The 19970-nt window shown below is 34.1% G+C and overlaps 2 protein-coding genes and 1 long non-coding RNA gene across 4 annotated transcripts; 2 read left to right on the forward strand and 1 right to left on the reverse strand.

Annotated features, from left to right (window-relative positions):
* The first annotated feature begins 81 nt into the window (after positions 1–81).
* Positions 82–7370, forward strand: LOC117337206 (charged multivesicular body protein 1a-like). The gene is made up of 8 exons (XM_033898064.1): positions 82–215; positions 1466–1485; positions 1927–2004; positions 2313–2459; positions 3256–3324; positions 4309–4368; positions 4992–5182; positions 5763–7370. Exons 1-8 carry the CDS (start codon positions 197–199, stop codon positions 5782–5784), a joined length of 606 nt encoding a protein of 201 aa, XP_033753955.1. The 5' UTR covers positions 82–196; the 3' UTR covers positions 5785–7370.
* Positions 7371–7568: 198 nt separating this feature from the next.
* LOC117337209 (28S ribosomal protein S17, mitochondrial-like) lies at positions 7569–15594 on the reverse strand. 2 transcript variants are annotated; one of them, XM_033898068.1, is made up of 2 exons: positions 15378–15594; positions 7569–8397 (listed from the first exon to the last, which is right to left on the reverse strand). In XM_033898068.1, the coding sequence occupies exons 1-2, from the start codon at positions 15531–15533 to the stop codon at positions 8146–8148; spliced, it is 408 nt and encodes a 135-aa protein (XP_033753959.1). In that variant the 5' UTR covers positions 15534–15594; the 3' UTR covers positions 7569–8145. The 2 variants fall into 2 exon arrangements, with proteins under 2 accessions (XP_033753959.1, XP_033753958.1); XM_033898067.1 differs by lacking the exon at positions 15378–15594 and adding an exon at positions 11659–11860.
* A 257-nt stretch (positions 15595–15851) lies between these two features.
* On the forward strand, positions 15852–18283 carry LOC117337210. The gene is made up of 3 exons (XR_004534772.1): positions 15852–16155; positions 17579–17858; positions 18139–18283. It is a non-coding gene; the product is annotated as an uncharacterized LOC117337210 (long non-coding RNA).
* The last annotated feature ends 1687 nt before the right edge of the window (positions 18284–19970 follow it).

The following is a 19970-nucleotide window of genomic DNA, read 5'->3' on the forward strand; positions in this document are numbered from 1 at the left end:
ATCTAAAAATAGAATGCTAACGGAGAATTTCCTATACGTTTTCAACCAATGAGAGGTCTTCATTTATTCACGCCGAGTATAGTGTGACGTCATAACCTGTTAGGAAATTTTGTCATTTCCTTGTGAAGTAATAACAAATATAGCCAAATATACACGGGTTTTATTCTTTTCAAACATAGGAAATCAAAGTGACACGATGGGGAGTAAGCTAGACGGTATGTATTCGAATATTGCGCTCACAGGATTGACGAATTTTGAGCGTCAAGTATGGGTTTGGCATAAAACATGTTATTGCTATATTAAAATTTGTTTATATTTTTGTTTCCACCCGGCAGTTGTCCAAAATGTGAAACCAAAAGCGTCGTCAAGCAACGATATATAAGCAGCCTCATGCTACTAAGATTTACTTTCTGTTGTTGATTTAATTGGGCCTAGTAAGTTGGGGTTATTTGATCATGATCACCGTGTTCTAATCATCTTACCTATATTCATTGGTGACATCATGATCATATGCACGTGACAAATTAATTGTGTTGGTGACCGTACTATACAATATATGTATATATATATGAAGCTTAAGTATATACAATAATTATAAAAAAAAATCAAAATCAACTTCAACATTCATATAGCCAGAGTTTTCTCTGGCCCTGTACATGTCGCCATGTCTGGTGCAGGTGACAGGGCCAGAGAAAACTTGGGCTACCCGGCATAATGCATGCTCCCATTTCATTTGATTAGTTGATTTATACATGCAGTTTAACTTATTTCTATCACAGACAGGTGGGAATTTCCCTTAAATTATTGACAGAATGTTTGTTTAGAGATCAGTATTAGTTAATTAATTATCTTTTCCATAATTAGTACTTTAGTGATAAAGATTTGGTGCCACTGACCACACAAAGGGAACAGTAAAGTAAGCTGCATGCTAAGAAGACTGAGAGGCTTATTTGGTTTAATTTTTCAATTTGTCTATGGTAGCTACTGCAGCAAGTTATATTATAAATGTGTTTGTTCACTTACCAGAAAGCAAGAGGTTGCTAGAACAAGCCCCAGTGCGACAGGGTATTTTTCAGTAATCCTTCAAATTTTATTTTACAATACAGTTACAATGTACAATGTACAAATGTACATATTAATAATGACAGAGAAATCAGTAGATCAAGTTTTTGACTCTTTAGCTTGAGGAGATTAATATCTTTTGGACAGTCATGACTTTTCAGATTTCTGGGAAATGGCTATCTGACTTCTGAAAGTCCAGAGTCAACTGAAAATGCTCAATGAAATAGAAAATTCTGTGTCGGAACCTAGTAGTCTGAAAGTCATATAATATTACAGACAAAAAAATCTGTTTCCTTACAGTTTGGTATGTATCATTTGCTGTTAATTTCACTTAATATATATAGATATCTTTTTAAGGTTTTATAACATTCTAATGTTAATATTTTTTATTTCTATTTTTCAGATGCATTATTTAACCTCAAGGTAAGTGATTTATAAGTGAAATTACATAAGTCATCTCCTGCATCAATGCAATATCAGAATAGTTATTATATATTGACGTAATCAAATATTAGACAGCTGACTTTAACAAAATTACTGTATCTCCTAAAGACGTAACATTTATCATATTATGTGCAAGTAAAATTTGTATTACTGGTAACAATCTTACCGTAGGGTCACTGAAATATTGATCAGTTTATTTCCATAAATACCACTATAATGCAACACCTGATACTGATCATCACTAACCACATGTGAATCCCAAATAATAATCAGTTATCACAGATCAGTTTAAATATAATATAATTTGTTGTTTGAGTAATCCTGTTTCTCTTTTATAGTTAAATAAAAAGCAAATGGAAAGGTTTAATTTGGAAGTAAATATCATTTTGTAGTTTGAATAATCCTGTTTCTCTTTGATAGTTTAATAAAAAGCAAATGGAAAGGTTTGCAAGTAAAGCAGAAAAAGAACATGTCAAAGAAAAAGCAAAAGTTAAAAAGGTAAGCAGTATACATATACGGTAAGTTTTTGTGTTCAACTTGTAAAACTATAAATATAAGTTGAGTGTGGAAATTTTTTCTGGATTGAATCTAGCATATATAGTGGTCCATGGAACAACAATTTGTATATGACTCGTGAAACTATTATCTGAATTAAGAATATGATGATATTTTCTTGAATTAATATACAGAAATGTGCTAACAGTTGTGCAGTAAATAATGTATTCCAATCAAAGTTGTGAATATATATGTGGACATATATCTAATATACATGTTTGTGTGCAAACAAATACAAATTTTTATTGCAGGCCATTGCACAAAAGAACATAGAGGCAGCAAAAATATATGCTGAGAATGCTATTAGGAAGCGAAATGAGGGTTTGTCATATCTGAGGATGGCTGCCAGGGTAGATGGTGTGGCAAGTCGTGTACAGACAGCTGTTACAATGAAAAGTGTAAGGATCATGCTATTTTGGCTAAAACAATTTACTTTTCTTACATCTTCAAACTATTACATATTTTACTTAGCCATTTTGGTCGCTTTCATACTGTTGTTATTACATCACTACTTATTAAGCACATCATTTTAAGATTCTTGAAAAATATACTTTAATACACTCCAGTCAGGGTTTTTTCTGGGGGCTTTTTGGGGCCATTCCCAATTGAAATTATTTCATATTTAGGCCAAATTCCCAAGATTTGCAGTTCACTCCTGATAAGATCTTTCCCAATTCACCAATTTCCTTCCCAAAATGAGACAAAAAGGCCCTTTCCCAAACCAGTGAGAAAAAGCCCTGCCAGTTCATGATATGTTCCATTGTGTAATCTTATTTAAACATCCGTGTTTATTGTTTAATTTTTTGGTTTGACATAAAATGGCTATTTTGATCAAAGTACTATGTCTTTTTCTGGAAACATTTGTGAGTTAACAGTCTAAAATCACATTGGTATGATGCAGTATTACAGTCATAAGGACATTAGTCATCTTGTGTTATAGCAGTGAACTCACCACATATACCAGCTTATAAAATCGGAGTTGTGTCCCTTTATCGCTGATGTGTCACAATGAATGACATCCTGACAGAATATTCAAGAGTATACAGGATTTGTTTAAAGGAAGACTTTTTAACTATATACATAATATATATATATATATATAACGCATTATAAATCAATTAATTATTATGATTGCATTGGATTATGTAATTGTATTATGCTTAATGCTGTATTAAATTTTGTTTTCTCTGATAGATGGTGAAAGGCATTGAAGGTGTATCAAAATCCCTAGAAAAGGCTATGGCGTCCATGAATTTAACTGAGGTAATCATTGAATAGTGTTAAATGTTCCTTTTACATAACGTACAATGAAAACAGAATTGTTTATTATCTCCCCTATCCCTATCTTTGTAGTTCACTGACCACAAAAGAGGAAAATTTTTATCCAGTTGAATGAATAGTATTATTTTACTGTTATAAAATATTATATTATTTAAAATAGTTTGAAAAATTGATTTTAGACTAGAATACTGTAAACAAAATAAATCAGTAGCATCCATTACTACTTTTCCAAGCTTATAAAAACGAAACACAGATATAACATTCAATAAGTAATGTAAGCAAACACTTACTGCATGTTTGTTTGCAAAACTATACTTCATATTAACAAATAATGTCACATGAATAAAGAGATGAGGCTTCCTTAATAGATTTGGAATCATGACCTATAAAAATATTTGTAAAATGGGATTATTAGAGTCCATCATATGTAGGTATGTGGGATAGGGAAATTCTACCCGAGGGTGTAGAATTTTCCTATCTGGCATACCTAACATATGATGGACTATTTTTCTCACACCTTTTTCGTAAAATGCATGGGGAAATTGATCCAACAAGGCAAAACCATATAGAAACTTTGTATTTTTTCTCAGTGACTAACAATAAAACCAATATTTGGAAAGATGACAAGAAAGTATGGTTATGGTATACCATAAAAAATAAGCTGTTTGTCAAAGTGTCAAGATAACAATTATAAATTAATGGTTGTCAGAGATGATCGGCTTTCTGGAAACTGCTGACTGATGTTTGACATCATGTCATATTCCTCCGCTTAAGCTTATATAAACAAACAGTAGGGCTTTCTCGGTGATGTCACACCATTAAAAAGTAGTCCCAGACCTGATGTCACTCGGTGCACCTATGTGGGATAGAGATATCACACATGAGTGTTCCACATGGGACAAATGTATTTTTCATATGGAAAGGTGTGAGAAACACATATCATCAATTTATCTTTTTCTTTACTAGGTTGACAAGGTGATGCAAAAGTTTGAGAAACAATTTGAAGATCTTGATGTACAGACGTCGGTGAGTTGAAACATTTAATTGGTAGAGGTTGTACTTAAATGCGATTTTGATATGATGATTGGTATTTTACTGTACAGATATTAAATGATGTTCTTAAACATTAAAAATCCAGCGAAACCTAGTTATATGACTACTTGGATCTTGTAATCATGTAATCAGATTCAAGTAGTTATATGAGAGCAATTAAAATTACCTACCAAGTATAGGAAATGCCATGGGACTGAAACTCTTCCTCTGTGTTAGCGTCTCAGATATTCAAGTATGTAATACATGTACCGTATACACTTTTCTGTAGTGAATGATTAAGAATACATTGAAGTTTTTCATCCAAGTTTAGAGCCAACGCCATAGTTCTGTAGTTTCCGTTATCCCTTACTTGGATACCTCTGAGAATGCAAGGCGATTAAGGAACCAGAAACTAAAGGCAAATATTCAATTGCAATTGAACATGTGGGCTTCTTCATGACCTATCCTTAGCTTGTTGCAATTGAATATTTGCCCATTGGAGATTTTATCTCCAAAGCAGTCAAAAAGGAATATGTTTTGATCTTAGTATAAATGTATAATCATGGAATATACATGTACAGGTAATGAGGAATTTAACATTTTTATTACAATTTTAGACATTAGAAAACACAATGGGGGATGCCACAACATTATCCGCACCAACAGAACAAGTAGATGATCTCATCAAACAAGTTGCGGAGGAGAGTGGTCTTGAGATGATGGATCAATTAAGTGACCTCAGTGTAGCTAAAGACTCTGTCCGGGTTAAGGATCAGGAACACAAGCGAGAGGATGACCTTAGTCGCAGGTATGGTGTTAAAAATGACGAAAAAATAGACAAAGTGTACCAGGTATGAATATCTGGTTTGGTAATGTTGTATTGGTCTGCATCATATTTCCTTATTGAACACACTTCTTTGATGGATCAAATCTATTGACGAGTAAATGACTTTAATAAAACATGAAAGAACATACACCTGTAACTGGTATTTTACCTTGTACACCTGTAACTGGTATTTTACCTTGTACACCTGTAACTGGTATTTTACCTTGTACACCTGTAACTGGTATTGTACCTCGTACACCTTTAACTGGTATTTTACCTCGTACACCTGTAACTGGTATTTTACCTTGTACACCTGTAACTGGTATTTTACCTTGTACACCTGTAACTGGTATTGTACCTCGTACACCTGTAACTGGTATTTTACCTTGTACACCTGTAACTGGTATTTTACCTTGTACACCTGTAACTGGTATTGTTCCCTGTACACCTGTAACTGGTATTGTACCCTGCGTCTTTAACAGAATTACTCCCTAGCATAGGATTGGTGTATTTTGTTTTACAACTGTGGTTCTGTTGAATCATTCTATGAATTTCTTTTCAGATTACAAGCATTGAGAAATTGAGGATATTAAACTATATTAATCGAAGTGAAATGAATGTAATCTATGCTGCCTGAGAGAGTTCGACTCTGTTGGAACCTATGACCATATTACAAGCTTGATCTTCAGTACCGAGTGAATATTATTGAGGCCAATGATGACATTTAGGAATGAATGTAGCTGGTTCAATAATAAGGACACCGACAATGGCGCAGTTAATGAAATACCCCATGTTTCATGATCCTGACAACTTCAATGGAGCCAGATTTGTTTTGTCTAAGCAAATCAAGGGAGACGACTCTGACCTACATACCTGGCAGCGGTCAACAACTTTTGCTACCTAAATGTATAATTTCTGCTAATAAAAATTGAAGAGGTAATGATTAAATAATATGGATGTTTTAACAGCCATAGACTTGAGCAGTAATTATGTGCAAGTCATAATCAAGGAGACTTAAGTTTTAGAAGATTGATTCTGTCCAATCAGAAAGAGAGAGAGAGAGAGAATTTTGTGATAACTTTGTGTAAATGACTTGAGCGTATGTAAATGTGGAAGTTGAGATAGATGGAGATTATTACATTACTTAATAAGTTGTATATATGTGAACAATGTATTAAATGTTTTTATATATCAGGGAGCAAGGATAGTGTGAAAACAATATAGTCTTGGTTTGAAAAATGTTATGTTTATTGTACCTAATTCTATTCATATTGAGTAGGTTGAATTCTTTGTGATTAAACCATGATGTACGGTATTTTACCGTACTACTGTAACACTAATTACCATTTGCCACAAGCAGTCAGCTTTCATCAATAGTAATATTTTCTTTCTATATGAATTAATTTGAGGGACACTAATTGACGATAATGCTGACCTGTTGATGGCATTCCCAAAGGTTCTAGATGCTGTACACTATAAAAAGTGTACAACTCTAGGTTTAATGTTTCATGCTGATTTATGTATATTCAAGTGGTATATGGCACTGTTGAGAGCACGGACACAAAACAACCTACACCACTACAACCTGATCAGCTAATTGTAATTGTAATTGTGATTGTAGCAAGAATGGGTCCATCGCCAGGTACTTTACAAGTGCTTTCTCCATATACATAGTGTCCATAGTGTGTTGATCATATCCTTCCTGCAGTGTTAGTGATTTCAATAATAACTTGAATACCAGTATTTGTAATGCAAACAGTTCTCTGACAGTTTTACTGCATTAACATGTCATTATTTAATTTTCACTATTACTGATACCTGTACTGTAAAGTGCTTGCATATTCATGGTATTTTAGTGCACTTTTACCCTTGTCTGATTATTTCATTTTATAAGTTGTTGGAAAATGTTCTGTCAACAATAAGTATAGGACTGCTACACTGACCTGTGCTTGTTACTGTGGTATGTTACTTCTCCAGTACAAAACATTTGTTCTAATTTAATTACTTTTCCTGTTATTTGATTTAGTTTGACAGTAGTTGTTCTAAGTATGCTTGCATCTTACAAATATAGGTATACAGATAGGTAATAAAGTTGTTATAATAACTATTAATTTATATATTTTAGTTCTTGGTTATATTATGATGATGCATTAAATTCATATGAAATGTACAAATTCTGTTTCTTGTATTTTTGCTGGTTATAAAAATGGAATCGTCCTACGATGTCTTTCAATTTCATTTTCTACACCAGAACTTATCAAAATAACGTGAATGTAAACTATAGTGTAAAATGAAAATGAAGGATACCGTTTACTGGTGGGTTGCTGTAGTCTTTGCTATAGGTCAAATAATTAAGTGTAAACGAAACTCTTGTTGACCCTGATGGAAGTGAATTTACTCAACAAGCTCTGTCAGTTACCTTGGCTCAGTAAAAGGCAAGTACAAATAGCTACTATAATGATAAACTAGTTGAATTATGATACATTATTGTACCTTGAACAATAAAATATAACCTTCTGTTTTAATTTTAAGAAAATATAAAAAGATTTCACTTTAAACATTTTAATGTTTTTTTCTGCATCTATACACTTAGAATCAATGTAAAATCTTACACACACTTCAAATTTCCTGGCAAAGTTTACACTTGCATATATATAATATGTATAATATGGTGATATTTATACACTCTATTAAGTATATGTACATGCAAGCATAACATACAGCATGTTTCGTAACTCACACAGCTTTTTTAAATCAGGAAAGTAAATATTTTCCGGAACCTACTGATTTACTGTGTAGCAATGGATAATACAGGCACTGGATATCATCATTGTTTGTAATACCTATCACAGTCATATCTCGGGATTCCTAAACATTTTGCATACACAATCGTCTCCATCTTCCATCAAACACAATTGTACACTGCCTATAATTAATGTTCTCCGTCACTTTATTTCCTCAATCACTAATGGTTTTTCTGTCCCTTTATCAGCCTCGTCCTCGAATTCTGTTCCTCTGCACCGCCGACCAGTAACGGGGTCCACGACACAACCAAGTTTGTACACAACGCGATCAACTTTGTGTGTTACTCTCTTCTTGTCCAGATTTTTGGGAAGGGATCTGATCAACACTATGTCACCTATTAGACAGTCATTGGAATTATCTTCTGCCCAATAGAACTTTCTCCCAGAGAAATACTGAAATATAAAATAAGAAATTATTTCACTTTTGAGACCAAAAGGGCTCAATTATTATTTGGTTGTATGTCTCACCTGTCAATTCACCTCGCTCTACAAAACGGCACATAAAGGTAACAATTATCAAAATAGAAAATATCATTATTCTACTTCTAGAACCTTTCTTAGAAAATAATTTAAGTAAGCCTTCAAAATTTGTCTATAAATGGAAAAGACATTCCTTTAGATCCCAAACTAATATATAGCACTGATGGAATAATAATGCACTAGATAATTAACCATTCAATTGACGTATATATGTCCTATCAATTGACTAATTAAATCATGATCATTTAAAGTGGACCCTGAATAATTTTTGTTAGATAAAGTTGTAAAATAAAATAAAGCAAAGCACTGAAGAAATAATGTGAAAATGTATCATTTTCAAGATACATTGTATATGCATGATTTTGTGGAATGCACACTGTAAGCAAATGTTATTTGTCCTAGATAGTGACCTATCTAGCTGTGATGCCACAAGTGTGTAATATCTACCATATTGTATATATAAACTATAGACGAAACATGAGATAAAATATCGCTGTTTAATACTATGTGATATAACTATTTTAATATTTGACATTGAACTATATGATATACTGAAGAGCTTGGTTGTTGGATCAATACTTTTATACAAAATAATGGATTGATGATCAGGAAATTATTTGACAATTGCCAGTATATATCGGGTCAGAGATGGTGTTTCGAGCAAGACTACTTTTAAACTGTATGGACAAAATGTGTGTAAACAAAAAAATTAAAGTTATTTATACACAAAAATGGTATCATATAATTATAAGACTACATGTGCCCATGATCTGGACTGTTAGATCACACATAGCAAGTGTTTATCACCTATATGTCTCGGAACTAATCAAGATGTATGTTTTATTTACACCTGAACTACTGTAATAGCATAACCATTTGCTGGGGATTTTATTTTGTTTCTTTCAAGGTTTTAAATAATCCACAAAATAAAATCCAGACGGAACACTTCCTATGTGAAATAAAACCAAAATATATATAATTTGAAATAAATTGTGGAATTTATCTGAAAGTATGCTGTGGTTTGTACATATGTTGTTAAATATGTAGATATCTGATAATCGTATATTGGACAGGTAAATTTACAATCTATAGTGGTAGTCAGTCATGTCAATTCTCATTCCACAAATTGACAGATTCCTCCGTTCCTGTTTAATCATTATATATTATATTGAGACTTGTCTATCTGTGATAATTTGGTTTGAGCTCTCCAACAATCAAGGTGTCATAAAAATAAGTAAGATGAGTCGGAACATTGTTGCCTAAAATATCAATATCTTTTGAATAATTGTTATTGTGAAATATATATATGTAAAGAAAGAAAAGAATAAAAATACTTCCTATGTGTTTTTGATATGATTAATGCAATGATTCAAATAATGGACTTTGTCTTTGATATAGATGCTCGTGCACATCATATCCCCTGCCCGCCCTATACGTACTGTATACTCGAGAGTAATGTCCATTCTGATACCTGTTAAATCACTGTGACTATACCTGGAAAATATTTCTTGATGTTGTAAGAGAAGTTTATAAATGATTGTATAATATAGACAGATTACACAAAACTAGCAATACCAGATCTAGATAATCTATTTAGATATTCAAGGTGTAAGCTCTTGTCCCTACAGGTCCACGTCTGCTGACATACGAGATCGATGCTGCCAAAATATAAACTATTTGCACAAAATTGTTGAAAATACACGAAACAACTTCAGCCATACTACCAGTATTCATACTAAAACAACATGAGGTCAAACTGCCTAATATATATACTTAGGATCCACACTACAGAAAAATCTCAAATGGGATACACACATCAACGACATCACCGCAAACGCCAACAGATCACTAGGCTTCCTAAAACGCAACCTGAAAATAAACTCACAACATATAAAAGAACATGCATACAAAGCCCTAGTGAGACCCAAACTGGAATACTGCTCTTCCATATGGGACCTGCACAACACAAACCAAATCAACCAAATAGAAAAAATTCAACGCAGAGCAGCACGATACGTACAAAACAGATACCACAACACAAGTTCAGTACAAGACATGATGGACAAACTCAACTGGCCCACACTTCAAACACGTAGACTCAAGACCAGACTCATACTATTATACAAAATCATTCACCATCATGTCGCAATAGACCCACACGGCATCATGCATGCACCCAGCAGACCCTAGGACAAGGCAAACACACCCCTACACCTTCAGACACCTATCTGCCACCAATGACACATACAAATACTCCTTCTTCCCACACACAATAACACAATGAAACCTCCTCCCGGTGGCAGCAGTACAATGCACTACACTAGAGATCTTCAAGGCACATATACACAATGCAGCCCTTGATGATCTCAAACACACACCATAAACACACCCTCATAATGTTTTATCTTATAGTTTCCACTAAAAAAATTAATTAAAAAAAAAAACAAAACCTCTCACTGTACCCAAATCCCTGCACTTTTTAAAATTCTTTTAAAAGCATACAACGATCCTTCCCGCAACCGTAATCGTCATTTTTGACGGAGGTTTGTCAATCAAAGAAGAATAAGTGGGGTTAGGCCACACTAGTGACTTCGAAGCCTGGAAATCAGGAATCTAACAGTTATCTATGGCAGCAAACATGCTGATTGGCTATTGACAGACGGAAAAATAGTCAGTTTTGACAGCTTATGTTTCAGGACACGGACAGAGAATGCTTCTAATGGTCAAGAATCATTCAGGATACATGTACACTTTAATATCAAGTGATCCAGTAATCGTTTGTAACATTTTATAATCAGTAATTATATATAATCAGATAGTTACCAGTGTGTGTTTTTTTCAACAAAAAAACAGTAATATTTTATTGCATTGTGTTTTAGATCCTATAGGAAGTGATCATGATGATCAATTCATGCAATTCATTTTCATCATCAGATATTTAATTCGTGAAGGTCAGTCACTGAATCAGGACAGGAGGTAAAATAAACAAAAATTAGTAAAATCTATGTTCATGTCAAGACCTTTGAACTGTTTACACAAAGTATAACGTCTGAATTCATTGTAATAAACTTAAATTCACCAAATAAATGTACTTGTCTGCTACAAGGCCCTACAACTGTACACAGTTGACGTTAAGTACATGAAGTATCCATCAGCTGATCATACGACACTTACTTTTTTCAAATTTCTGTCCAAAACCATTTTGCTTGTCTGTATTTTCAGAGCATCTGGTCTTGCAGCACTCCTTTGCACAACATGTCCTATGTACATTGTGCCAGATGCCGACCCTTTTTGGGTAATGCTTCGTATAAGTGGCACCAACTTTGACATCTCGGTTGAATAAACCTCGCGGTTGGTGAAAAAGCGTCTAACTAACTTTAAAACATTCAATAGACTAAGATTCTTGTAGTATTCTAATTATAAAATAGCATTGTTTGTTATCCGGAAACTGCAACTTTCAATATATAATCAATGATACCATTATACCTAATGCACAACTGTCTTATACAACTAATGAATTATTATTAAAGATTTTTGTTTGTCTAATTTATTATTTAAATATGAACAGATTCCCTCATCAAAATTTAGTTTATAAAAACAAATAACGGATTACTTCCCCTGACGTCAAACTATTCCAGATGTATTTGGAAAGAATTCAGGTAACTTCTGAGATTAGCGACACAGAATTGTTTACGGACGGACGGAACCCACCATCTGATGATGGTGAGCTAAAAAACAATGGATTGATGATCAGGAAATTATTTGACAATTGCCAGTATATGTCAGGTCTGAGATGGTGTTTCGAGCAAGACTACTTTTAAACTGTATGGACAATATGTGTGTAAACAAAACAAGAGATCCCAGAGGGATCTTGGCGCCCACCATTGAATGTTCTTCATAGGTTCCATGTCAGATTGATCTTTTCTCTACTTTTCTCTTCTTCTAAGTCTTACTAATCTGTGTAAATTCAGAAGAAACCTCTAGTACTTTTCAAACAAGGGAAACCTATATATAAAATTTAAGATTTAGGCACCAAGGGGAACCTATATATGGAATTTGAGAAAGATTCCTTCAGTACTTTCTGAGAAATAGCGATAACAAACTTCAATTGTCTAAATCCAAGATGGCTGCCTGTCGGCCATGTTGTTTTCCGATCGGTCCCAAAATACAATATGCATAACAAGGCACCAAGGGAAACCTACATATGAAATTTGAGAAAGATCCCTTCAGTACTTTCTCAGAAATAGCGATAACAAACTTCAATGGTCAAAATCCAAGATGGCTGCCTGTCGGCCATGTTGTTTTCCGATCGGTCCCAAAATACAATATGCATAACAAGGCACCAAGGGGAACCTACATATGAAATTTGAGAAAGATCCCTTCAGTACTTTCTCAGGAATAGCGATAACAAACTTCAATGGTCAAAATCCAAGATGGCTGCCTGTCGGCCATGTTGTTTACCGATCGGTCCCAAAATGCAATATGCATAACTAGGCACCAAGGGAAACCCACATATGAAATTTGAGAAAGATCCCTTCAGTACTTTCTCAGAAATAGTGATAACAAACTTCAATGGTCAAAATCCAAGATGGCTGCCTGTCGGCCATGTTGTTTTCCGATCGGTCCCAAAATGCAATATGCATAACTAGGCACTAAGGGGAACCTACATATGAAATTTGAGAAAGATCCCTTCAGTACTTTCTCAGAAATAGCGATAACAAACTTCAATGGTCAAAATCCAAGATGGCTGCCTGTCGGCCATGTTGTTTTCCGATAGGTCCCAAAATGCAATATGCATAACTAGGCACCAAGGGAAACCTACATATGAAATTTGAGAAAGATCCCTTCAGTACTTTCTCAGAAATAGCGATAACAAACTTCAATGGTCAAAATCCAAGATGGCTGCCTGTCAGCCATGTTGTTTTCCGATCAGTCCCAAAATGCAATATGCATAACTAGGCACCAAGGGGAACCTACATATGAAATTTAGGAAAGACCCCTTCAGTACTTTCTGAGGATTAGCGATAACAAGAATTGTTTATGGACGGACGGACGGACGGACGGACGGAGGGAGGGAGGGACGGACGGACGGACGACGGACGCAGGGCGATTTGAATAGCCCACCATCTGATGATGGTGGGCTAAAAATCAAAGTTATTTATACACAAAAATGGTATCATATAATTATAAGACTACATGTGTCCATGATCTGGACTGTTAGATCACACATAGCAAGTGTTTATCACCTATATGTCTCAGAACTAATCAAGATGTATGTTTTATTTACACCTGAACTACTGTAATAGCATAACCATTCGCTGGGGATTTTATTTCATTTCATTCATAGTTTTAACCATTTGCTGGGGATTTAATTTTGTTTCTTTCAAGGTTTTAAATAATCCACAAAATAAAATCCAGACGGAACACTTCCCATGTGAAATAAAACAAAAATATGTACAATTTGAAATAAATTGTGGGATTTATCTGAAAGTATGCTGTAGTTTGTACAAACGTTGTTAAATATGTAGATATCTGATAATCGTATAATATAATCGTATATTGGACAGGTAAATTTACAATCTATAGTGGTAGTCGGTCATGTCAATTCTCATTCCACAAATTGACAGATTCCTCCGTTCCTGTTTAATCATTATATATTATATTGAGACTTGTCTATCTGTGATAATTTGGTTTGAGCTCTCCAACAATCAAGGTGTCATCAAAATAAGTAAGATGAGTCGGAACATTGTTGCCTAAAATATCAATAACTTTTGAATATTTGTTATTGTGAAATATATATATGTAAAGAAAGAAAAGAATAAAAATACTTCCTATGTGTTTTTGATATGATTAATGCAATGATTCAAATAATGGACTTTGTCTTTGATATAGATGTTCGTGCACATCATATCCCCTGCCCGCCCTATACGTACTGTATACACGAGAGTAAGGTCCATTCTGATACCTGTAAAATCACTGTGACTATACCTGGAAAATATTTCTTGATGTTGTAAGAGAAGTTTATAAATGATTGTATAATATAGACAGATTACACAAAACTAGCAATACCAGATCTAGATAATCTATTTAGATATTCAAGGTCTAATTTATAAGTTCTTGTCCCTACAGGTCCACATCTGCCGACATACGAAATCGATGCTGCCAAAATATAAACTATTTGCACAAAATTGTTGAAAATACACAAAACAACTTCAGCCATACTACCAGTATTCATACTAAAACAACATGAAACTGCCTTAAAAGTCGGGTTAGGCCACATGTACACTAGTGACTTCAAAGCCTGGAAATCAGGAATCTAACAGTTATATATGGCAGCAAACATGCTGATTGGCTATTGACAGACAGAAAAATAGTCAGTTTTGACAGCTTATGTTTCAGGCCAGAGAATGCTTCTAATGCTCAAGCGAACAAATTTATAGTTAAAATATCAAAAATCATTCAGGATACATGTACACTTTAATATCAAGTGATCCAGTAATCATTTGTAACATTTTATAATCAGTAATTATATATAATCAGATAGTTACCAGTGTGTGTTTTTTTCAACAAAAAGCAGTAATATTTTATTGCATTGTGTTTTAGATCCTATAGGAAGTGATCATGGTGATCAATTCATGCAATTCATTTTCATGATCAGATATTTAATTCGTGAAGGTCAGTCACTGAATCAGGACACGAGGTAAAATAAACAAAAATTAGTAAAATCTATGTTCATGTCAAGACTTTTAAACTGTTTATACAAAGTATAACGTCTGAATTCATTGTAATAAACTTAAATTCATCAATGTACTAGTCTGCTACAAGGCCCTACAACTGTACACAGTAGACGTTAAGTACATGAAGTATCCATCAGCTGATCATACGACACTTACTTTTTTCAAATTTCTGTCCAAAACCATTTTGCTTGTCTGTATTTTCAGAGCATCTGGTCTTGCAGCACTCCTTTGCACAACATGTCCTATGTACATTGTGCCAGATGCCGACCCTTTTTGGGTAATGCTTCGTATAAGTGGCACCAACTTTGACATCTCAGTTGAATAAACCTCGCGGTTGGTGAAAAAGCGTCTAACTAACTCTAAAACATTCAATAGACTAAGATTCTCGTAGTATTCTAATTATAAAATAGCATTGTTTGTTATCCGGAAACTGCAACTTTCAATATATAATCAATGATACCATTATACCTAATGCACAACTGTCTTATACAACTAATGAATTATTATTAAAGATTTTTGTTTGTCTAATTTATTATTTAAATATGAACAGATTCCCTCATCAAAATTTAGTTTATAAAAACAAATAACGGATTACTTCCCCTGACGTCAAACTATTCAGCATCTGTTGCAGCCGGATTGCAGCCATGAAACAGTTGCCAGATCGTTTCGCTTCATGTATTATGCTTGTCGTAGTAAGAAGTTGATGATGTAAAAGACAGTATCTGGTGTATGGATTGCACATATACGTACTGATAAACTTAAAAGTCATTCTATTGCACAGAATGTGAATGATAGTTATTTTTTTTAGAATCGAGACAAGTACAATGCACATATATGTAGGGAATTGTGTGGCTTTGACCAAATCTTTTCGAAGTGCATGGACCTATTACGATTGGTGCACATGTTTGAAGAAATGTCAAAGGAAGAACTAATGGTAAGATGACCTAGATTTTACATTTGTATACATGTATACTAGGACTTTCACTTTGTAATCTATAGGAATTAAGCTTAGATTGGTAAACATTGCGATATATCTAGGCACTTATTTCTTTATCCACTGAAGGCTGCCCTGCAGGTAGGATGTAAGAGTTGTACCTGCTGCCCCCATTGTATGATTGTAAGAGATGACTTAATCAGGGTAACTTTCTTCTTCTAATGGCTTCCTTGACACCGCTCCACTTTTGGCCTTTAGTTGAGCCTTCGCCACTTTGATGAAGGCTTTTGGTTCTATCCCCTGGTTGAGACATACCAGAGTCTATAAAAATTGTAGTTGCTACTTCTGCTTAGCGCTCAGCATATTTTTGGGAATTGGATAATCCAAGTTTCTTCTTGCCCGACACCATATCTGGTGTAGGGGCCCTACACCAGACATGCGGTGTAAGGGCCAGAGGAAACTCGGGCTACATGCCAATGTTTTCAAATAAAATTTTTCGGTCACCTGAGACGAAGCTTCAAGTGGCTTATTCTTATCGCCTTTTGTCTGTCTTCATGCGTCGTTTGTTTGAAATTAATTTACGTTTTCAACTTCTTTTCAATAACCTAGAGGCTTAGAGACCTGATATTGGCTCTATAGCATGCTGGGGTGAAGGGCTATCAAGAGTGTTGAAATAAATTACCTTGACCTTTATTCAATGTCACAGGGGTAAAATATGCTCAAATATTTAAACAGCTTCTTCTCATTAACTAAAAAGGGCTAGAGACCTGATAATGGGCCTATAGCATGATGGGTGAAGGGCTATCAAGATTATTCAAATGACCTTGACATTCATTCAAGCTCACTGGAAAATTTCTGTAAATGACTTCTTTTCACTAACCAAGAGGCCTAGAGAATTGAAATTGGCCCTATAGCAAGGTGGGTTTGAAGGGCTATCAAGATTGTAAATATATGAACGACCTGGACCTTCATTCAAGTTTACAAGAGTAAAATATGCGAAAATCTTTAAACTAATTCTTCTAATTAAGCAAAAGACTCAGAAATCTGATATTGGGCCTGTAGCATACTGGGGTGAAGGGCTATCAAGATTGTTCCAATAAATGACCTTAAGCTTCATTCAAGGTCACAGGGGTCAAATATGCTAAAAATTTTAAACGACTTTTCATTAAGCAAGATGTCCAGAGGCCTAATATTGAGCTTGAAGCATGCTAGGGTAAAGAGATATCAAGATTGTTGAAATGAATAACCTTGAACTTCATTTAAGGTCACAGGAATCAAATCTGCCAAAATATATCAAAACTAAGGGGCTGTTCAGGTCCATGGGCCTCTTGGTTTTTTTTGTCATAAAAACAATGGTCACACTGGTGAACTACTTTCTGCTTTTACCTTTTTTGTACAACCAAAGGTTTATTTCTATTTACAGACTGAAATCTGACCCTGTCACTGACTCTGGTGCTGGCATCAATTTTTCTGTAATAAGTCAAATATGGATGACTCAGGTCAAGAAGATCAACAGGCCCGTCAGAGCTTCATGGTCAAGTCAGTGTCAGGAGAGTTTGAAAGTAATGACCACGTAGAAGAGACAGAGATGACCACTCCCCTGACTTTATTCACTGATGACATCACACCAGTAGGAGATCGGGATCATTCCCTTGACCACCTGGCATTCCTTCCCCGTGGTGACCAGAGGACATCATGTCATGGTTAAGGCTTCTTCTCAAATGATTAAAAGTCAATGTAACAAAACCTCATTCTGTAAAAGATTTATTAGTGAAGTTGCCAAAGTTTGTAACAAAAGATAAATATACAGATTAAAAATCTTTTTTTTTTTGTGTATAAATAACAAAAGTACCATGTATTATAAAAAAAAATGATTATAAAGTATCAGACAAGTGTATAAATAACAAAACTACTGTGTACTATACTAGGTGTGAATTAAAGATTATATTTTGGTGTGCCATAACTTTAATTCATGTTTGATAGCTATGATTGGAGAGCAGTATCGACGCATTGTCCAGTGGTGGCGAGGAAACTGGCATTGTCCTAAGAGAGTTACCTCCCTTTACCAAACGCTGTTTCCATTTGGATGCAAAGATGAGATGAAAGAACAAGTCAAAATTGCCTGGCCAATTGTAAGTGATGCATTGTCATACAATAATGACATAATGTTGGAATCTAAAGATTGTCAGACATGTGGATCATCTTTAGTCAAACATTTTAGTTTAGTGTCATTTAGATTGTTACAGGAGGCGGAAAAGCCAGAATATAAGTTTAACCCAAATTCTTAGATAGAAACTTTAACCAATTAAATTAGTTGACCATTCAGCATTTGACCAAGTCAAGTTTAATCACACTCTAAATTCTTCCCTACAGTAACAAAGTCCTCCATCTCGACTTTAAATCTTAAAAATGGACCAAAATTATAGTTGATTTAGAAAGGATTTCAAAATTAGCAACTTTAACTTTTTAAGTCTTATTGTCTATTAAAATTTTTTTCTAGACCCATTAATGTTAATTTTGACAATTTCCTACGTTTTCAAACTTTCTATGATAATAGCTTGTCTGATACTTTATATTTGACTTTTAGGTCGGTGTTATGGCTACTCAGTATATAAACATACTGGTCAGTCTCATTTACTGTGGTCACCTTGGCACTGCCCAACTGGCTGCTTTAGCCTTGACCACGACAGTAAGTCAGCATGACAAAGCTATTTGTAGATGTGACGTGATTCTGTTACTGAATGTCTGCACTGTTATGTTTGAAAGCTAACAATAAATAAGAATATCTGTCACTAATCCTAGTTTCTTGTTTATGACATTTTCATTGTATTATCAACATTTAGACAAAATTTCATTGTAAATAGAACAATTTTCACAAATTAAATTTTTTTTTCTGCATCCTTTACTTACTGGGGTATCCTTTTTTTTTTTTTAAATACCGCAGTAACAACTAAATATATATATATATATATGCACTTTATATAGAATACTTCCTGTAAATTTAACTAGGGAAAATTAATTTTCCGCTCATTTTAGACCTTAATCATTTATAGGTCACCTAACTACATATAAAATAAACCGGGGTACTTGTTTGAAGCATTATGTAATTCAGAAATTCCAGTTAAAGGTCATATATACATTAACTTTATCGCCTTCTTTGATAAAAAAACAGACTTAATTGCATGTATTTGTTATGATCTGATGTTGGTTACTCTCATAACTATCTCTAGGTAATGCTTGTACTTGTACTATGCATGTGAGATATGGTAATTCTTGTGATGTACTGTAACACAGTTATGATTTGTAGGCTTGCTGTACTGTGTCTTTGATTTCATTTTATCAACATTCATGCTGAACTATTTTGTCCAGGTGATCTTTCTGTGATCACTTCAGTATGCTGGGGATAGATGGTGTTACCATGCTCAAAAGTGTAAGTTTATTAGTTGAGAGTTGTCTCCCTTAAATTATATCTCCTACACATACAAAATGGATCTCCTTCAGGTTTCTTTGTCTTGAGTATTTCCTTTAATGTTGTAGTTATTGTAATATTGTTCACGAACAAAAATGTTGTACAGTACTTGTAAATTAATTTACAGTACACTATAATTATTTTGCCAAGGACGAATAATAGATACTATGTAATTCCCTGCATGGTTATGCACCCTTCTGTTTTTAATTGAATATTTTAACAATGCACACATACCATGTAATATTCACATTCATTGCACAAATGTTTGTCGTGATATAATAACATAGTATCTGACAGCTAATCACTTAATCAGCTTCAGGTATTTCCAGCTAAGTAATTTAATGCT

Source organism: Pecten maximus, chromosome 11 (assembly GCF_902652985.1).
Source record: "Pecten maximus chromosome 11, xPecMax1.1, whole genome shotgun sequence".
Taxonomy (NCBI): Eukaryota; Metazoa; Mollusca; class Bivalvia; order Pectinida; family Pectinidae; genus Pecten; species Pecten maximus.